The sequence below is a fragment of the Danio rerio genome, chromosome 4, assembly GCF_049306965.1.
Source record: "Danio rerio strain Tuebingen ecotype United States chromosome 4, GRCz12tu, whole genome shotgun sequence".
In the NCBI taxonomy this organism is placed as follows: Eukaryota; Metazoa; Chordata; class Actinopteri; order Cypriniformes; family Danionidae; genus Danio; species Danio rerio.
The window spans coordinates 69,534,495-69,552,247 of NC_133179.1; the positions used below are offsets into that span (position 1 = coordinate 69,534,495).

The 17,753-nt window shown below is 38.9% G+C and overlaps 2 protein-coding genes and 1 long non-coding RNA gene across 14 annotated transcripts in view; all 3 read right to left on the reverse strand.

The window, feature by feature from the left end:
* zgc:171727 lies at window positions 1-16,698 on the reverse strand. 7 transcript variants are annotated; one of them, XM_073946731.1, is made up of 4 exons: window positions 10,986-11,058; window positions 10,760-10,860; window positions 10,494-10,638; window positions 4-1,511 (listed from the first exon to the last, which is right to left on the reverse strand). In XM_073946731.1, the coding sequence occupies exons 3-4, from the start codon at window positions 10,576-10,578 to the stop codon at window positions 181-183; spliced, it is 1,416 nt and encodes a 471-aa protein (XP_073802832.1). In that variant the 5' UTR covers window positions 10,579-10,638; window positions 10,760-10,860; window positions 10,986-11,058; the 3' UTR covers window positions 4-180.
* zgc:162958 overlaps window positions 15,676-17,753 on the reverse strand; it is a 13,472-nt gene continuing 11,394 nt past the window's right edge. For 5 of the 6 annotated variants that reach the window (XM_073945622.1, XM_073945623.1, XM_068219528.2 and 2 more), the window contains one exon: window positions 15,688-17,182. In XM_073945622.1, the coding sequence (XP_073801723.1) occupies window positions 15,852-17,182 (1,331 nt within the window). In that variant the 3' untranslated portion in view covers window positions 15,688-15,851. 6 annotated transcript variants of the gene reach the window in all.
* LOC141381970 (uncharacterized) overlaps window positions 17,320-17,753 on the reverse strand; it is a 3,374-nt gene continuing 2,940 nt past the window's right edge. The window contains exon 2 of the long non-coding RNA XR_012402881.1: window positions 17,320-17,490. This is a non-coding gene — a long non-coding RNA (uncharacterized lncRNA). The remainder of the gene's footprint in view (window positions 17,491-17,753) is intronic.

Sequence of the window (17,753 nt, forward strand, 5' to 3'; positions counted from 1 at the left end):
TTCGGTCAAATTGTGCATCTTAACAATAGGTTTATTTCAAAATAACGAACATAACACAACAAACAACACACCTGGTAAATTAAACAACCATACGGTTAACAGAAAGACACAGTAGTGTTGAATGTTTCTTGCTAGGTTAATTGGCAGAAATATACTCACAAGGCCAAATCTAGATGAATGTTATTGGGGGTCATCTTTGGGTGAATGCCTGGCCATGTGTACTTTGAGGTTCCTTTTATGAGCGAAACCCGTTCCACATCGATCACATTTAAAAGATTTCTCTGTGTGAACCCTCATGTGCTCGCTAAGGTAATCTTCACGCACAAAACTCTTCCCACACTTCTCACATGTAAATAATTTATCTGTTCTGTGAAGCCACATGTGTTGTTTAAGGTGAAATTTACGCCTAAACCCTTTTCCACACTCATCACACGTGAACGGCTTCTCTCCAGTGTGAATTTTCATGTGGCAAGTAAGGTTGTATTTACATTTAAAGTTTTTACCACACTGCGTGCAAGAGTAAGGCTTCTCTCCAGTGTGGACACTCATGTGGACTTGAAGGTTTTCTGCTTGGGCAAAACTCCTTCCACACTGTTGGCAGGTATACTGCTTCTGTTTGTGAACAGTGATGTGAGCTTTAAGGTTTTGTAATTGCCTGAATCTCTTTCCACAATACTGACAGGGAAAAGGCTTCTCTCCGGTGTGAATTCTCATGTGCACCTCAAGGTTGTGCTTTTGACTGAATCGCTTTCCGCACTCGGTACACCAGTAAGGCTTCTCTTTGGTGTGAATTCTCATGTGGATTTCAAAACCTGCTTTTCTAGTGAAACTCTTTCCACACTGATCGCACGTTAAAAGGTTCTTTCCAGTGTGAATTCTCATGTGGATGTCAAAACTTGCTTTTCTAGTGAAACTCTTTCCACACTGATCGCACGTTAAAAGGTTCTTTCCAGTGTGAATTTTCGTGTGCTCTTTAAGGATTTCTGCTTTAGTAAATCTCTTTCCACATGGTTGGCAGTTATAAGGCCTCTCTCCGGTGTGGACAGGAATGTGAGCCTTAAGGTTTTGCATTTGCCGGAATTTCTTTCCGCAATACTGACAGGGAAAAGGCTTCTCTCCGGTGTGAATTCTCATGTGCACTGTAAGGTTGTTCTTTTGACTGAATCGCTTTCCACACTCGGTACACCAGTAAGGCTTCTCTTTGGTGTGAGTTTTCCTGTGCTTGTCGAAATATGATTTTCTAGAGAAACTCTTTCCGCACTGATCACATGTTATAAGGCTCTCTCCAGTGTGAATTCTCATGTGAGCTTCAAGGTTTGATTTCTGACAAAACTGTTTTCCACACTCCTGACAAGGGAAATAACTGTTAGATTTGGTTTTCTCAGCACTCTCACAAGTGTTTTTGGTCACTGAGGATGGTTCATCAGGTAACAAATCTTGGTGTTTCTCATTCTGATCTTTCTCTTCCATTTCATTCAGGTTCTGGGTCTCTTCTTTCAACTCCATCAGCCCTAAAGTGAAAAAAGACCAATTAACCTCGACTCAGACACAACAGACATGAATACCAACACAGAATATTGAAACTATGAAGTGCTACAGGGCTCAGTATTGGGTCCTCTGCTTCTTTAAAAAAATCTTGATAATGTAAAGACATTTTCTTTTTTGAAAGAAGTACTCGATGTCAATGGGTTTACTTACTTGATTTTAAAAACATTTAGGGACCATTCATTTGGTGGACAGGTCTCAGATATAAACAGCAAAGGTGTTTGGTCATAGAGATGGCTTCCTCACTCAAATCTGACGCAGTCAATTAAGATATCGACCACAGAGCATCCTGACTGGCATCTCACCAAGCATAGACCCCAGACTCTTTGGCACTGAATGCACCACCCTGCACATCACTGCACACTTTAACCTTGCTCCACTTTCTTGATAAAATCAACCAACTGGGATTAATACCTTGTTTCTTTGTCTCTGTGATCACTCGTCTGCGACAACTGATGGAGAATGCAGGCGGATTGAGGCGTCACACGTGACACAGGTATTAAGATCTGTACCGTTTTTTTTCACATAGGGTCCCACTCTCTCTCTACTTTCACCACCCGCACCTGGAGCTTAAAATAGACTACATCCTCCCCCTGATCGAGGACTTGGAGAGTTGTTTACACCAGATCACAAATATCGTCCCTGGGAGTGAGCAGAAGTAAGAGGCGAAGAGGCAGGTGGTTAAAAAACATTGGGAGTTCCTAGCTATTCTCATCCCAGCAGGAGAGTGCTTGGTGCACAGATTCCAGCAGTGGGCGCTGGACAAGCGCATCTCAGCCAAAAAGCAGGCACTGGAGTTGCAACAGGCCCATCTTTGTCTGTTAGAAGACCAACCTTCAGCCACCCGAGTTGAAGAGAGGCTCGTAATCTGCTTTCTGTGTTCCTCCACAACTGTGTCACCTAGCCAGAGCTTATGTCAGGCAATAAGCTGGCTGAAGTATCCAATCTCCAGGATGCAAGAGAGCGAGGAAAAGAACTCTAGAGATGACAACCTGCAAAAGATACCACACATCCAGTACACAGACCCGCAGCTCCCTTACCACTGGAAAAGGTGGACCAGGAGGTCTGCCAGAAATTCTATCACCTTGCCTATGATCAAGAATGATCTGTCGTAGTGGGTCACTTGGTGGTGGAGGGAGGAAAACTGCCGGCTAGTGATACCAGGTTTCTAGGCTCAAGAGTTGGCAGCCGTACACATGCAGCCAAATGGACATTGCGGGATAATGGCAACCTGCTACAATTTTAAGAGCGGTATTACTGTCTAGGACCGGAACCACATGTACATCGATACTGCCAGCAGTGTCCAGGCTGCCGAAGTACTTCCCCTCTACATCTTCCAAACCACCAGTGCCACTATCCATCAACTGAGTGCCTTTCAGCTGCACTGAGGAAGACTGTGAACATGATGATAGGAGGACTCTCACTGTGCTCTCCTCTCCCACAGAGCACCCTGACTAAAACCCCACCAAGCACAGACCCCAGACTCTTTGGCGCTGAACACACTGCCATGCACGATTGCTCTGCCATTCTAATAAATCATCCTACTGGGACTTATACCTTGTCTTTGGGTCCATGTGATCTCTCATCAGCAACAACTGATAGAGAAGTTGGGAAATTGAGGTGTCGCACGTGAATCAAGTATTAACATCGGTACTGTTTTGTCCAATGTAGGGTCCTGCTCTCCCTTTCTCTGCATTTACCAGCCGCACCTGGGGCTGAAGACAAGCAACATCCTCCCCCAGCTCATGGACAGATGCCGTCCCTGGGAGTGAAAGCAGGAGACAGGTGGTTGAGAAACATGGGGAGCTCCTGGCTATTCTGAGCCAAGCAAGAGAGTGCTCAGTGCACAGGTTCCAGCAATGGGCGCCGGACGAGCACGTCTCGGCTTGAGAACAGACACTGAAGTTGCTACATCTGGCCCATCTTTGTCTGTTAGAAGACCAACCTTCAGCCAAGACAAGGCTCGCAATTTACTGCCTGCTGCAGGCATTGCCCTCTCAGCAATGACAACTCATCCTCCTCCACAACCATGCCAAAAGTATCCAGTCTCCAGGATCCAAGAGAGAGAGAGCAAAAGAACCCTAGAAATGACAACCTGCAAAGAACACCACACATCCAGTACACAGACCGGCAGCTCCCTCACCATTGGATGAGAAGTCACCAACAACAATCAAATTCTGGGGACCGGATCAGCTTATTCACCCGGACCACTCCCTAAGACCCTGCAAGAGGGGTGACCGCCAGCGGATAACGTCAGCATACCACCAAAAAGGACAAACCACATCCAACAGGAGTAATTGTCCTGTCTCTACAGATTTGGTAAGTGAGCGACCAGTGCTCTTTGTTTATTCAGTTTGTTCGTATCGAATTAAGTTAACTATTGCACTGAGTGCAAACATGTTAGCACCGCATTTAGTGACCGGAATAACACACGCGGCTTTCTGACGCTACCTGCCGTGTGCATCTAAGTTTCCGGAAAATGCGGAGTTTTTTTTTCTCTCATTCGCCGTGTGGTATCAAAGATTGCATGAAAAATACACGCTTAGAGCAGTTCCTCGAATCAAATATCTTGTTTGTCGCGAGGGGCATGAATGAATTCCCTGAATGAAAGAGCCAAACTGCAGTTAAACTCCACCATTTAATAATTTGGCAAATAATTCGACTACAGATGTCCATGTAGGTTAAACACCATCACTTTCTCCTGTGTGTATTTTGACTGAAACTCGCGCGTGCCCAAATAGACACTCCCACACCCTCCCACTTCAGTTCCTCCAACACTCCCCCCTAAACAGAGCTGGACACGCCCACTTTTCTGACTTTTTCCAAAGTAGAGGTGTGAAAACACCCTGCTGAAACGAGGGGGTTTCATGGCCCTTTAAACCCTATCCTCTTTCAATGAAGTCGCCGGTGTGTAAGTATTTTGGATTTCCAGTGAGTTATGTTGACAACGTTCGTGTTGTCGACAAAAAACACAGTTTTGCAAGCTCTGCTATGTACGTATTACGTACAGTTCGTCCGATAGACAACACCGGCATCGTGATCCTCCACCCGCCCCCGTTGCAAATCCGCTCGCGAAAAGTACACACTCAGGGCCTGTTTACACTGTCTTTGTTTTTAAATGGCATTTTAGAACGACAACGATTTGACATCCACAGTGGCGTGTAGCATTTCTGAGCAGCCCTCCTTCCTCTCTACCTCTGAAAATGCACATCACGTGACCACACAGACACAGACGCACACACAGCCATGCGCTCGAGACAGCAGGTCCAGGCAGTCAGAGGACTGCTTCAATCTTTCACTCACTTGTACTTAGACATTTTAGCGCACACCTCAGATACTGTTGGCTTTTTTTACCGACGCCATTATAACGACACAGATCACTGCCTATTCACGAGTCCCACAGAAAAAGTGATTGACAGGTGGTAATTATGTGTGTATCTTGCCTTTATTCATTTACTGTATGATTTGTTTATGGGTAAAACAAAGACCATAAAGGTCAGGTAGTTTAAACGGTAGGCTACAAATAAGTAATTGGTCATTAATTAATTTATTATTCATAATCGAAAATCAAATCGAATCGTGCCTTTAGAATCAAAAATGTAATCGAATCGAAGATTTGGAGGATCGTGACACCCTTAGTATCAACCAAAACTATTCATTTTTTTCCCCTCACGGCAGCACGCCGGACATCCGGCATGATGATATAAAACCTCTGTGTAATTTAACTGATTGTTAAAAATGGAATAAATTAAGTGCTATATTTATTAGTGAAAGGGTCCGCTCGCTTTTGACAAGGCCCATGCATTAACTTATAAACTTATTTCCACTAATACAAATGCAGTTATATTGCTGCACTTTCATTGTTTATTTTGCCGTTATGTACAGAGATGCATTGGGCATTTCCCCTCCAAATAAAATTTGCCCAGAGCTGCGCAACATATGACCTCTAGATAAATACGGGTGCTGTGAAATGTAGCTAGTCCAGTGTTTAGTCAAACGGTTGCTTTTGCTTTTTACACATGAACATGAAAAAACTAATTTTATTTCAATTGAATTGAACAAAAGGGAGCTGTTTACACTGCCTTAAAAAAAGGCAACTACTGATGCGTTTTGTCTAATGTTCAAAAGAGCTTTGTTACAGCGCGACAGTGGAAAATGAAACCGTATCCGTGCTGTCTGGCCCAGTTTGGCATTGAACGGAACGGTTCAGCACAAAAACCGGTTCAGTATGCTAGTGGAAAAGGAGCTAGAATGAACCCTAAACATTCTTGAACTCAAACCTTTTATACTGTTTTAGATGTTGCCTTCAGACTTCCCTTTAGATGTAATGAAGTTGCTCCTTGGCTGTTGACACAGCTGTTCTCTGTATCTCTCTATGTTAATGCAGTTTTATCACTATTGATGAATTGGTTCTCTGTGCCACATCCCCATCCCCATTCTACAACGGTTACACTGTAAAAATAGTGGTGGGCGCATAGACTAAATATGTGGGCATAATTATTTTTTTTTTATCTAGATTCATCTCACTGTAATCTTGGAATTAATCTAGATTAAAATGGCTCATTTAAATTCTGCCGAAGGCATTCAAAATATGTGTGCTACCCAAATAATGACTAAAAGTAAGTCTTTGAGAACATTTTTCTCAAGCCAGGTGGCGCATTAGACCAGGGGCTCATCTCCTGTTTCCAATATGCATTACAAACTGCTTGAGAAACTGTTGTACTGTGATAATTTGTGATGAACAAAAAAATTGTTGAATGAGATATACTTGTTTACTAACTGTTTATTCAGTTAAACATGAATTTTGAACTGTAGGCCTACATAAGCTCCAAACAGAGATTTTTGACCATCTTAATCCGACTAAAGTCATGACTGAACTAACAGTAATGGAATTGGGACATGTGGAGTATGCTTATATTAGCGGCATAATTGAAGTAAACACTGTGATCAAACTATTACCGTCATGTAGGACTATTCGCCAGATTTTCTTACAAGATCCAAGTGAAAGATCACTATCCGGCTGATTTGATTCAGAAGGGCACTTTTTTTGTCAGACTCACCAGTCTATTTTATTTGTAAATGTTTTACCGGAACGCATAAACTCTACATGTGCCTGAAAGTCAGATGTGGAGCTAACATTGATCAGATTCACTCTAGTGTACTGCATCCATGTTATCACGTCACGTTTGATGTGGTAATTTCACAGTAGGAATACACACAGGTTCGAAGACTCGTTCCCGCCCTGTACAGTACAAATCGGCCAGGTATACATCTACGCGCTAAAATATCAAGGTGAAAGTCATCATAGCTTGCGTAGAATAGTCTTAAGAGTGAGATAACGGCCCCCCACTAATTTTATATATATATATATATATATATATATATATATATATATATATATATATATATATATATATATATATATTAGTGCTGTCAATCGATTAAAAAAAATTAACTAATTAAATCACACCTTTTTAAAAAAATTAATCGTGATTAATCGCATTTAAAATACTAAAACTTGTCATTTTGCCTATTTAAATGTAAAATTAATGTAAACGCAAGACAAAAACTATTTAAATTCAAAATATAATTGTTTAATAGAATTTTTGTTTAACTTGTAACACAGATTTTTTCATGTAAACAACATACCCACAATAAACCATCAAGATCCTGGCTTGACAGCCATATTTATTACAGAAATTAAAACACAGGCATGTTAATGACATTTAAATTTCAAAACAATCACTGCCAATAAAGAAAACATTGATTTCCATGTTGGATTCTAAGTGGACTGCAAAAAAATGCCAAAATACAGGAATATCAGATATGGAAAATGAAAATTATAATAATAAACTATAGAATACAAACTGTTGCACTCATTGTAAAGTTTTATTGCTGTGAGTTGAGAACATTAATTATAGAGTAGAAACAATTTAGCTTAATCCTCCTTTACATTTATCCAGTTGCTAGGAGTATCCCGCAAGTGCACAGAGACTCCCAAATGCCGCCAAATGAATGATAATCTCTTGCAAACCGGTCGTTAAATACATTGCACACCCCTCTCAGATACGTCGCTCACTCCACCCCTGACACCACTCAACGGGCCTGACACAGACACACACACACAACGCGCTGCAGACGTCTTGGCCCCAACGGCCTTCCATACTGGAGCAACTCCCCTCAGATTCAACACGCATGATCACGTTCATCAAATTTGCTTAAACTAAGCGCCCTAAAGTATTACTGTATTTCACAAGGATTCTGACACAACAACGCGAAGCATGCGCTTTCGTTGCGTTTAATGAGGAAACACGCTAAACTTGGAGGGCTCATGCTGAAAGACAGAGTAATGCCCTGTCTTTGACAGCTCGCGACTTCACCAGACGTACTGAGTACATTTACATAAGACACCAATACTCCAATTTTAATATGATTAAGATAATACTCTTATTAAAATTCTACCGTGTAGCCTTAAAAGGAACCTTACCTTAAAAGAACAGAGTCACGAAATGCGGAGGATTTTCTTTCTGTTCGCCATGCGGTATCAACTTACAACAGATGTCGAAAGTTAAAAATGAAACACCCGAAATTGCATGAAACTCTGGATAACCTGTGATGCAACTAATTGTTTTATACTGGAACTTGCCTTCAAAATGTGCTTCCTTGGTCTTATCCACATTTAATGCATGTTGAACACACGTCCACCAAAACAGGAAGTAAAAAAACCTGAACTGCGTTAATTGCGTAAAAAATTTTTAACGCGTTAATTATTTAAAATTAATCGCATGCGTTAACGCGTTAATTTTGACAGCGCTAGTATATACCTAATAAAACTGTAAAACTGAATAAAGTGCATCGTCTAGTCGGAAATAAAGGAAATTAGTTCTCTATTTCATTATTTAATGCATAAAATATGCTAGTATTTTTATAAATTGAGTTAATTGATCTGAAACTTTTAATTACATTTTCTTTACTTTTTAAATAATAAAAGTTACATCAGATTGATGAAAACTAACCTGAATACCCGCATAAATTGGGTCAAAATTACTTATCGTTTACATTGAAACAATTGGATACAGTGTCTTCTGTCTACATGACCAGCAAACGCGTCGGAAAAAAACAGCTGAATCTCCACAAATATTAACTTAACTAATAAAACAAAAGCTGTCTGGTTTAGTGATGTTAGTAATGCATAGAAAAATGCAAAGCAGAATTCTCCTGAGCTCATTAAGCCACTGATGACAGCCACTTTGTGGTGGCTTTTACTGTGGTTAATGAGGTTTTTTGTGTTACCTTGGGAAGTTTGAACTAAACAGGAGCAAAGGCTACTCGATTAACAATACATTTCTCCAAAAAACACTAGCAATCTAAATAGTCAACTCAGGGTAGTGATGCGATTCGTAAACTTCACCCATTAAAATAACAGCTTAGTCTTTATACTGTAAAATCGTGACGATATTTATGTATTGAACATGAGCCATGAAGATCGTTATCCTGATAATAATATGATTAATTGTGCAGCCCTAAACTCAAAGTGTTAATGGTAATGAGTCAATAAAATACCTCATTATTTCAACAGTACTCAATTTTTAACTCAAATCAGAGTTTCTGCAGGTTTTTAATATACTTATATAAAGACATTTTTAAGACCATTATGAATGGAAATTTAGATCCATTAAGGGCTAAAGTCTAAGGCATTTTTCAAATGGCCCAGATGGAAAAGATTTTTATTTGTCCTATCAAAAAAAAAAAAAAAAACAATAATAATAATAATAATACATTTAATAATACAATAATACTTTAATAATAAACTATTTAAATATTTTACATTTTATTTCTAGCAAAATATTTTTAATATTGTGTAAAGACAAGAAAGCTCTAGTTGCATCCATAGACTTATTTTAAACATATATTTTCTTTAAAATAAAATGTTTTTAAAAGCTATCATAAACTAATATATATACATGTATATATATATTTATATATACATATATATATATATATATATATATATATATGCATGTATGTATGTGTGTGTGTATATATATATATATATATATATATATATATATATATATATATATATATATATATATATATATATACACACACACACACACACACACACACACACACACACACACACACACACACACACACACACACACACACAGGTCAGTGTGCTCAGCAGTAAATACATTGAGAACCTTTAAACAAATGTCATTATAAGGAAAATAATTAACCCATTTACCATAAATAGAGTTAAAATTACCTTTTTTAAACAAAAAGTTTAAGTTTTTGTTGGGTCTTGGCCAGATTGTGTAGCAATACATGAACAAAAGGACAATTAAGACATGGTTAAAATAGATTTAAGACCTACATCACAGTATTATCGTCAATTTAAGACTTTAACGCCTAAAATTTGGATTTGGAGATTTAAGACATTAAGACTTTAAGACCTTGCAGAAACCCTGTCAAATAGTTTGTAGCAAACTTGACCTCAAATGGCTTGAGTTTCCTTAACTTGTTGGGTTTTACAGTACTCAGTTGGTTTGAGTTTTCCTCAGTTATTGGGTTTTACTGTGGTCAAATTGCTTTGTTGACTCAAATAGATTAAGTTCACATTATTTATTAGCAGGGCTTTACATTAACACCCTCCAAATGCTGGTATTTCAGCTTTAGCGGGTTTGACAGACACCTCCACTGGCCACTTAAAATTGACTCAGTTTTTACACTCCAGACTGGTGAATTATTAATAACTGAGCATGTGACATTGAGCAAACTATAAGCAGGATCTTCTCAAGTTCACCTGAAGCCAGTTTTAGTGTTTGTCTGATCACTTTGTGCCATCAAGACACTAATATGAGATTTCTCTAAAATATTTAAAGCTGCACATTTGATTGAAGATTAAATGCCTCCGAGTTCAGCTTTGAGAAGTAAAAACTAACCTGTTTGTTCCTCAGGATCTTCATGTTTCAGTGTGAACACTTCTGTGATCCTCAGATCTTCACTGTCCTCTTTAAGAGACGCCATCTTTTTTATAGATGATTCTACTCAGTCGCTTCTCCAGAAGTCTCTTTGTGTTTAGACACTCTGTTTAAGATGAGAAAAATAACAGAAATAAATATAAACACATAAACACATTGACCAGTGTAATAAATACAGCACTTTCATGAAAACTCTAAACGACTAGTTTGAGTGTATTTACACTGACTTGACTAGATGGTGACTTCAGTGCGCGGTGATTCGATCGATTCAGTGAATCGTTTATTTCAAATCATTTTTGATATGCAGTTTTCCTCTACTCGCCAGTGACTGGATTCATGTTTACAAACAGATTCACGATACAGAGAGAAACGAGACTACTGTCACTCACGTGCGCTATATACTCGTACAATCTATTATTTGTATACATAAATGTTAACCAAGTAAGATATTACGTTATATTTGATGACAGCTCGTTTAGCTTCGCGTCGCTTGTAAAACAAACAAACCTTCCTTCTTTCCGCTGATGCACGGACTCTGCGCGACGCAGCCTTTATAACGTCACAACCACTGCCAAAATAAAAGTCACCTCCGAAACGATCATATGTGGTTTACATTTCCAAAACACATATTTGACATGATGCTGTAGAATTTTTTGTTGAGATGTGATTTTTTTTTTTTGATTAGCTAAACTTCACAAACAAGCTTTATTGGACTGGATGCTGGTATGCAAGCCAAATTTTTCCCTAAACAAGTATGTTATTTGTAATAATAGATGTACTCAACATAAAAATAAATCTCTCTTCTTCCAAAATTAGTAGGAAAATTGTATCAGTTAGACAACTTCTGAATTTAAATAGTAATTTATTATTTTACAATGAATTTTTTGATAAATTTGGTTTTCCAGTTACTAAAAAAAAAAAATAAAAAAATAATAATAATAAATAATAATAAAAAAAGAGTATGCTATTGTTATTGATGCCATATTTCAACATCAAAAAATTACCTTCCTAAAAATTGTTCATTACCTTCAAGAGACTAAGAACTACTGCACAAGTGGGGAGAACATCATAAATAAAAAAAAAAGCAAAGAAGACTTGTAATATTCTTAAGGAACATGAGATTCTTAATTACTGAATGTTTTTAATGTACACTCTGGCATATATTTTTGTATATCACTGTAGAATTCTGTATTTGTTGTTAATAAAATGTAAACAAAATAATCCTCGGAAGCGATCAGCTGGCTGTAGTGTATCGAGCTAACCTGAGAGTTATATAATGCTAATCACATAACACAAGCAGATTTAAAACACTGCAGAGAGAGAGAACAAGGGTGTTAAAAAATTATGAGTGGACAATAGCTTACGATAACTCCCACTGTACTATTAGATAATATTTTGATAATATTTAAGGTAATATATCAAATTCCGGAGTCACAATTTCATTTATATGGGTACCAGCACATATAGGCTTCAGTGGGAATGAGTTCGGCAGACAATTTATCTAAACAAGCAGCACAACAAGCAACAACAGATACTGATTTTAAATACAGTAAATCAAAAGCGTGGTTAAAACGAAAGTTTTAAGAAAAGTAATGGCAACATCTATGGAATATTGGGAACACAGGATGTCAAGATTACACTATTCAGAATAAAGGGGTAGGGAAACAGGAAAAGCAACAATGAACGTTTACAAGAATGAATCTTCACCATACAGGACTCAAAAGTACATTATATAAGATTAAAAAAACATGCAAATGGGTTGTGTGAGTGCAATAACAACCATGAGACCATTTACACAACTAAATGAAAACCAAGACACGTTGAACCTAACATGTAGAACATTTTACTGTTGAGGGAAGGCGAAGATTGTTGTATATATGTAACTTTTTAAAACACATAGGGTTAAGTTATGGGTCACAGAATCTATGGTTTCTTTGAGATGATTATGTATTGGAAAAAAAATAAAATATATATATATATACACACACACACACACACATATATATATATATATATATATATATATATATATATATATATAAATATACACACACACACATATATATATACAAACATACACACACACACATATATATATATATATATATATATATATATATATATATATATATATATATATATATATATACACACACATACATACACACACACATATATACATATATATATATATATATATATATATATATATATATATATATATATATATATATATACACATACATACACACACACACACACACACACACATATATATATATATATATATATATATGTACACACACACACAAACATATACATACACACAAACACATATATATACACATATACACACACAAACATACATATACATACATACATACACATATATATATATACATATACATACATGTATGTATATATATATATACACACACTTAAAGTCTGAATTATTAATTATTAATACAAATGCCATTCTGACCAGCCATGGGTTGCACTGGAGTGACGTCAACTCCCCCTTTAGCTGACTGGCTAGAGGAGCAACTGTTAATCAGGCGAGCGTTTCCCAAACATCGACAACTCATGGCCGAACTATCATAGTACAATGCATCATTTGGCAAAAGAACAATGTAGTGACGAGTTTTTCCCAAAACAGTAGTTGCTTTGTTGCAGATTCATTGTTTGAAAAATGTTAGTTATAACGTAAAACATTCATAATGATGCTCTAAACAGGGGGGAGTAACAACTTATTTAGAGAAAAACCCCATACTTTGTGGATAATTATATTGTTTTAAATGCACACACATTAAAAAAAAAAAAGCACAATTGTCAATAAGAAGATCACTAAAACTGAACTATAAAAAATACTTTGAAAGCAATTTACACGTAACAGAGATTACTTCTTATCATTCCAAGTTTAAATGGATTATAGCTAGCGAAATTTAGTGGTTTTTATTTATTTATTTTTTAATCATGATGGTAAAACATGAACACGGTTATGAATGTATTAAAGCGTGCTTATTTGTTGTTGAAATTCATGGAATTTGTGGATCTCCTTCCAGGGGCAGCTATTCTGCCCTTGTGGCTGGTGTATTCTGGGAAATTTTCCCACCCCTTGGTTTAGAGTATGGTCCTGAAAAAATGTCTGTTTGAAGGGGTATATACCCCTTCCCCTTAGCCCTACACCTTCAAGCTTTAATTGGAACACCCCTACCCTTTCACGTGAACGTGCAAAACAAAGGCTAAGAGGAAGGGGTAAGGGGTGGAATTGGGATTGGGCCCAAGTAACTGCATCCCAAAAGACTTAACTAATACAAAATAGAACAAACACAATCTCCATTGTATGGAGTGGGATTGCTTCACATCTGTTAAACGAAACAATCATATCATCGATTATGTAGGCTTGCTCAGGCTCGGAAAGTAAAATGCAATGTGAGTGCAGGCCAAGGGGAAGAGGAAAAAGGGGGACAATCCTGCCCCAACATGGTTCAATGCAACCTAGTGTTAATACATCCTAAAATCTGATTTATACTTCTGCGTTGAGTGATTGACGTGACACACGTCGCCTGTCTTGGCAATACTCGTGCTCTCAGTCGTGGAGGATCTCAGACTGGCTAAAGCAGACTCTAAATCATCAGTCCTCATCTTGTAGGATTTGTCAGCTGCTTTTGACACTGTAAACCACCAGATCCTGCTATCTACGCTTGAGTCACTGGGCTTTGCAGGCAGTTATTCAATGGTTCTGATCTTACCTCACTGACAGATCATTCAGGGTGTCTTGGAGGGGAGAGGTGTCCAACCTACAGCATCTAAACACTGGGGTAGCACAGGGCTCTGTTCTTGGGCCACTTCTCTTCTCCATCTACACGACATCTCTAGGACCAGTCATCCAGAGACATGGATTCTCCTACCACTGCTATGCTGATGATACCCAGCTATACCTCTCTTTTCATCCTGATGATCCCTCGGTTCCAGCTCGCATCTCAGCCTGCCTGTTGGATATTTCACACTGGATGAAAGATCATCATCTTCAGCTGAACCTCACGAAAACAGAAATGCTTGTAGTTTCTGCCAACCCGACTCTACACCATAACTTTTCAATCCAGATGGATGGGGCAACCATTACTGCATCCAAAATGGTGAAAAGCCTTGGAGTAACGATTGATGACCAACTAAACTTCTCTGACCACATTTCTAGAACTGCTCGATCGTGCAGATTCGCACTCTATAACATCAGAAAGGTCGGACCCTTCCTATCTGAACATGCAGCTCAACTCCTTGTTCAAGCTCTTGTTCTCTCCAGACTGGATTACTGCAACTCTCTACTAGCGGGGCTTCCAGCTAACCCTATCAAACCTCTTCAGCTGCTTCAGAACGCAGCAGCACGAGTGGTCTTTAATGAACCTAAAAGAGCACGTCACTCCGCTGCTCATCCGTTTGCACTGGCTGCCACTTGCTGCTCGCATCAAATTCAAAGCTCTGATGTTTGCTTCCATAGCGACCTCTGGCTTTGCTCATTCTTATCTGCTCTCAATTCTGCAGATTTATAGGCCCTCCAGAAACTTGCGTTCTGTGAATGAACGTCGCCTCGTGGTTGCATCCCAAAGAGGGAAAAAATCACTTTCCCGAACTCTCGCATTCAATCTGCCCAGTTGGTGGAATGAACTTCCTAACTGCATCAGAACGGCAGAGCGAAGAACGCTGTCTTCAAGAAACGACTAAAACTTAACTATTTAGTCTTCACTTTCCTTCCTAATCTGCAATTGCCTCTCTGGTTCTACCGCTAACTGTATTACAAAAAAAATAAATACTAAATGTTTTGCTTCTTACCCTTTATATCCCTGAAACTTGCCTACATCACATATTCATTGTTGCTATTAAAAGTTGTGTAATTTGCTCCCTTGTCCTCATTTGTAAGTCGCTTTGGATAGAAGCGTCCGCTAAATCACTAAATGTAAATGTACTGAAATTCAAGTATCGTGACAAGTTCGTACAAACAAAGTTGCAATCGCACCTGTGAATCATTCCTGAGTCTGTCTGAAAAGTGTGGTCTGGGGAGCAGTTCATGTGAACTCTGGCATGGTTTCGCATAAGAACACTGCACCGGAGCCACACATAAGAATCGATAACTCATGTGTGATTTGGTCAAATTGTGTATCTTAATAATAGGTTTATTTCAAAATAACGAACATAACACAACAAACAACACATCCGGGTGAATTAAACAACCATACGGTTAACAGAGACACAGTAGTTTTGAATGTTTCTTGCTAGGTTAATTGGCAGAAATATACTCACACGGGCAAATCTAGATGAATGTTATTGGGGGTCATCTTTGGGTGAATGCCTGGCCATGTGTACTTTGAGGTTCCTCTTATAAGAGAAACCCGTTCCACATCGATCGCATTTAAAAGATTTCTCTGTGTGAACCCTCATGTGCTCGCTAAGGTAATCTTCACGCACAAAACTCTTCCCACACTTCTCACATGTAAATAATTTATCTGTTCTGTGAAGCCACATGTGTTGTTTAAGGTGAAATTTACGCCTAAACCCTTTTCCACACTCATCACACGTGAACGGCTTCTCTCCAGTGTGAATTTTCATGTGGCAAGTAAGGTTGTATTTACATTTAAAGTTTTTGCCACACTGCGTGCAAGAGTAGGGCTTCTCTCCAGTGTGGACACTCATGTGGACTTGAAGGTTTTCTGCTTGGGCAAAACTCCTTCCACACTGTTGGCAGGCATACTGCTTCTGTTTGTGAACAGTGATGTGAGCTTTAAGGTTTTGTAATTGCCTGAATCTCTTTCCACAATACTGACAGGGAAAAGGCTTCTCTCCGGTGTGAATTCTCATGTGCACCTCAAGGTTGTGCTTTTGACTGAATCGCTTTCCGCACTCGGTACACCAGTAAGGCTTCTCTTTGGTGTGAATTCTCATGTGGATTTCAAAACCTGCTTTTCTAGTGAAACTCTTTCCACACTGATCGCACGTTAAAAGGTTCTTTCCAGTGTGAATTCTCATGTGGATGTCAAAACTTGCTTTTCTAGTGAAACTCTTTCCACACTGATCGCACGTTAAAAGATTCTTTCCAGTGTGAATTTTCGTGTGTTCTTTAAGGATTTCTGCTTTAGTAAATCTCTTTCCACATGGTTGGCAGTTATAAGGCCTCTCTCCGGTGTGGACAGGAATGTGAGCCTTAAGGTTTTGCATTTGCCGGAATTTCTTTCCGCAATACTGACAGGGAAAAGGCTTCTCTCCGGTGTGAATTCTCATGTGCACTGTAAGGTTGTTCTTTTGACTGAATCGCTTTCCACACTCGGTACACCAGTAAGGCTTCTCTTTGGTGTGAGTTTTCCTGTGCTTGTCGAAATATGATTTTCTAGAGAAACTCTTTCCGCACTGATCACATGTTATAAGGCTCTCTCCGGTGTGAATTCTCATGTGAGCTTCAAGGCTTGATTTCTGACAAAAATGTTTTCCACACTCCGGACAAGGGAAATAACTGCTAGATTTGGTTTTCTCAGCACTTTCACAAGTGTTTTTGGTCACGGAGGATGTTTCATCAGGTAAGAAATCGTTGTGTTTCTTATTCTGATCTTTCTCTTCCATATTATTCAGGTTCTGGGTCTCTTCCTTCAGCACCATCAGCCCTAAAGTGAAAAAAGACCAATTAACCTCGACTCAAAGACACAACAGACATGAATACCATCACACAATATTGAAACCATGAAGTGCTACAGGGCTCAGTATTGGGTCCTCTGCTCCTTTAAAAAATCTTGAGATTGTGTTTTCTTTTTTGAAGAAGTACTCAATGTCTCGCATGAAAGGGTTTACTCATTCAAAACTGATTTTAAAAGCATTTGCGGAGTATTCAGTTTTGTTTTCAGCTTTTGTAACGGATGCCAGCTAGTGAGTGTTGTGCAGGTAAAACCTCACTCCTCTGACCTCTAAAGGTGCTCTAGCGACAGACGCTAGGGGCCATGGTCTTTAGCCTCCTTGGTAGAGCACCCGACTCCCATCGGAAGGTCGCCGGTTCGATACCAGCTCGGAGCGGGTTGAGTGGCGTAGGACCAGCGGGGTTACATTGGTGCCGTGACCCAGATGGGAGTGAGGTTTAGAGGGGTGAGTGTAACGGAGGCCAGTTAGTGAGTGTTGTGCAGGTAAAACCTCACTCCTCTGACCTCTAAAGGTGCTCTAGCGACAGACGCTAGAGGCCATGGT

Coding starts and splice junctions, on each gene's coding strand:
- zgc:171727 (XM_073946734.1), bottom strand. CDS start 10,578: ATGGCGTCTCTTAAAGAGGACAGTGAAGATCTGAGGATCACAGAAGTG. Junction 1,512..10,493: donor AGATCCTGAGGAACAAACAG/GTTAGTTTTTAC, acceptor TTTTCACTTTAG/GGCTGATGGAGTTGAAAGAA.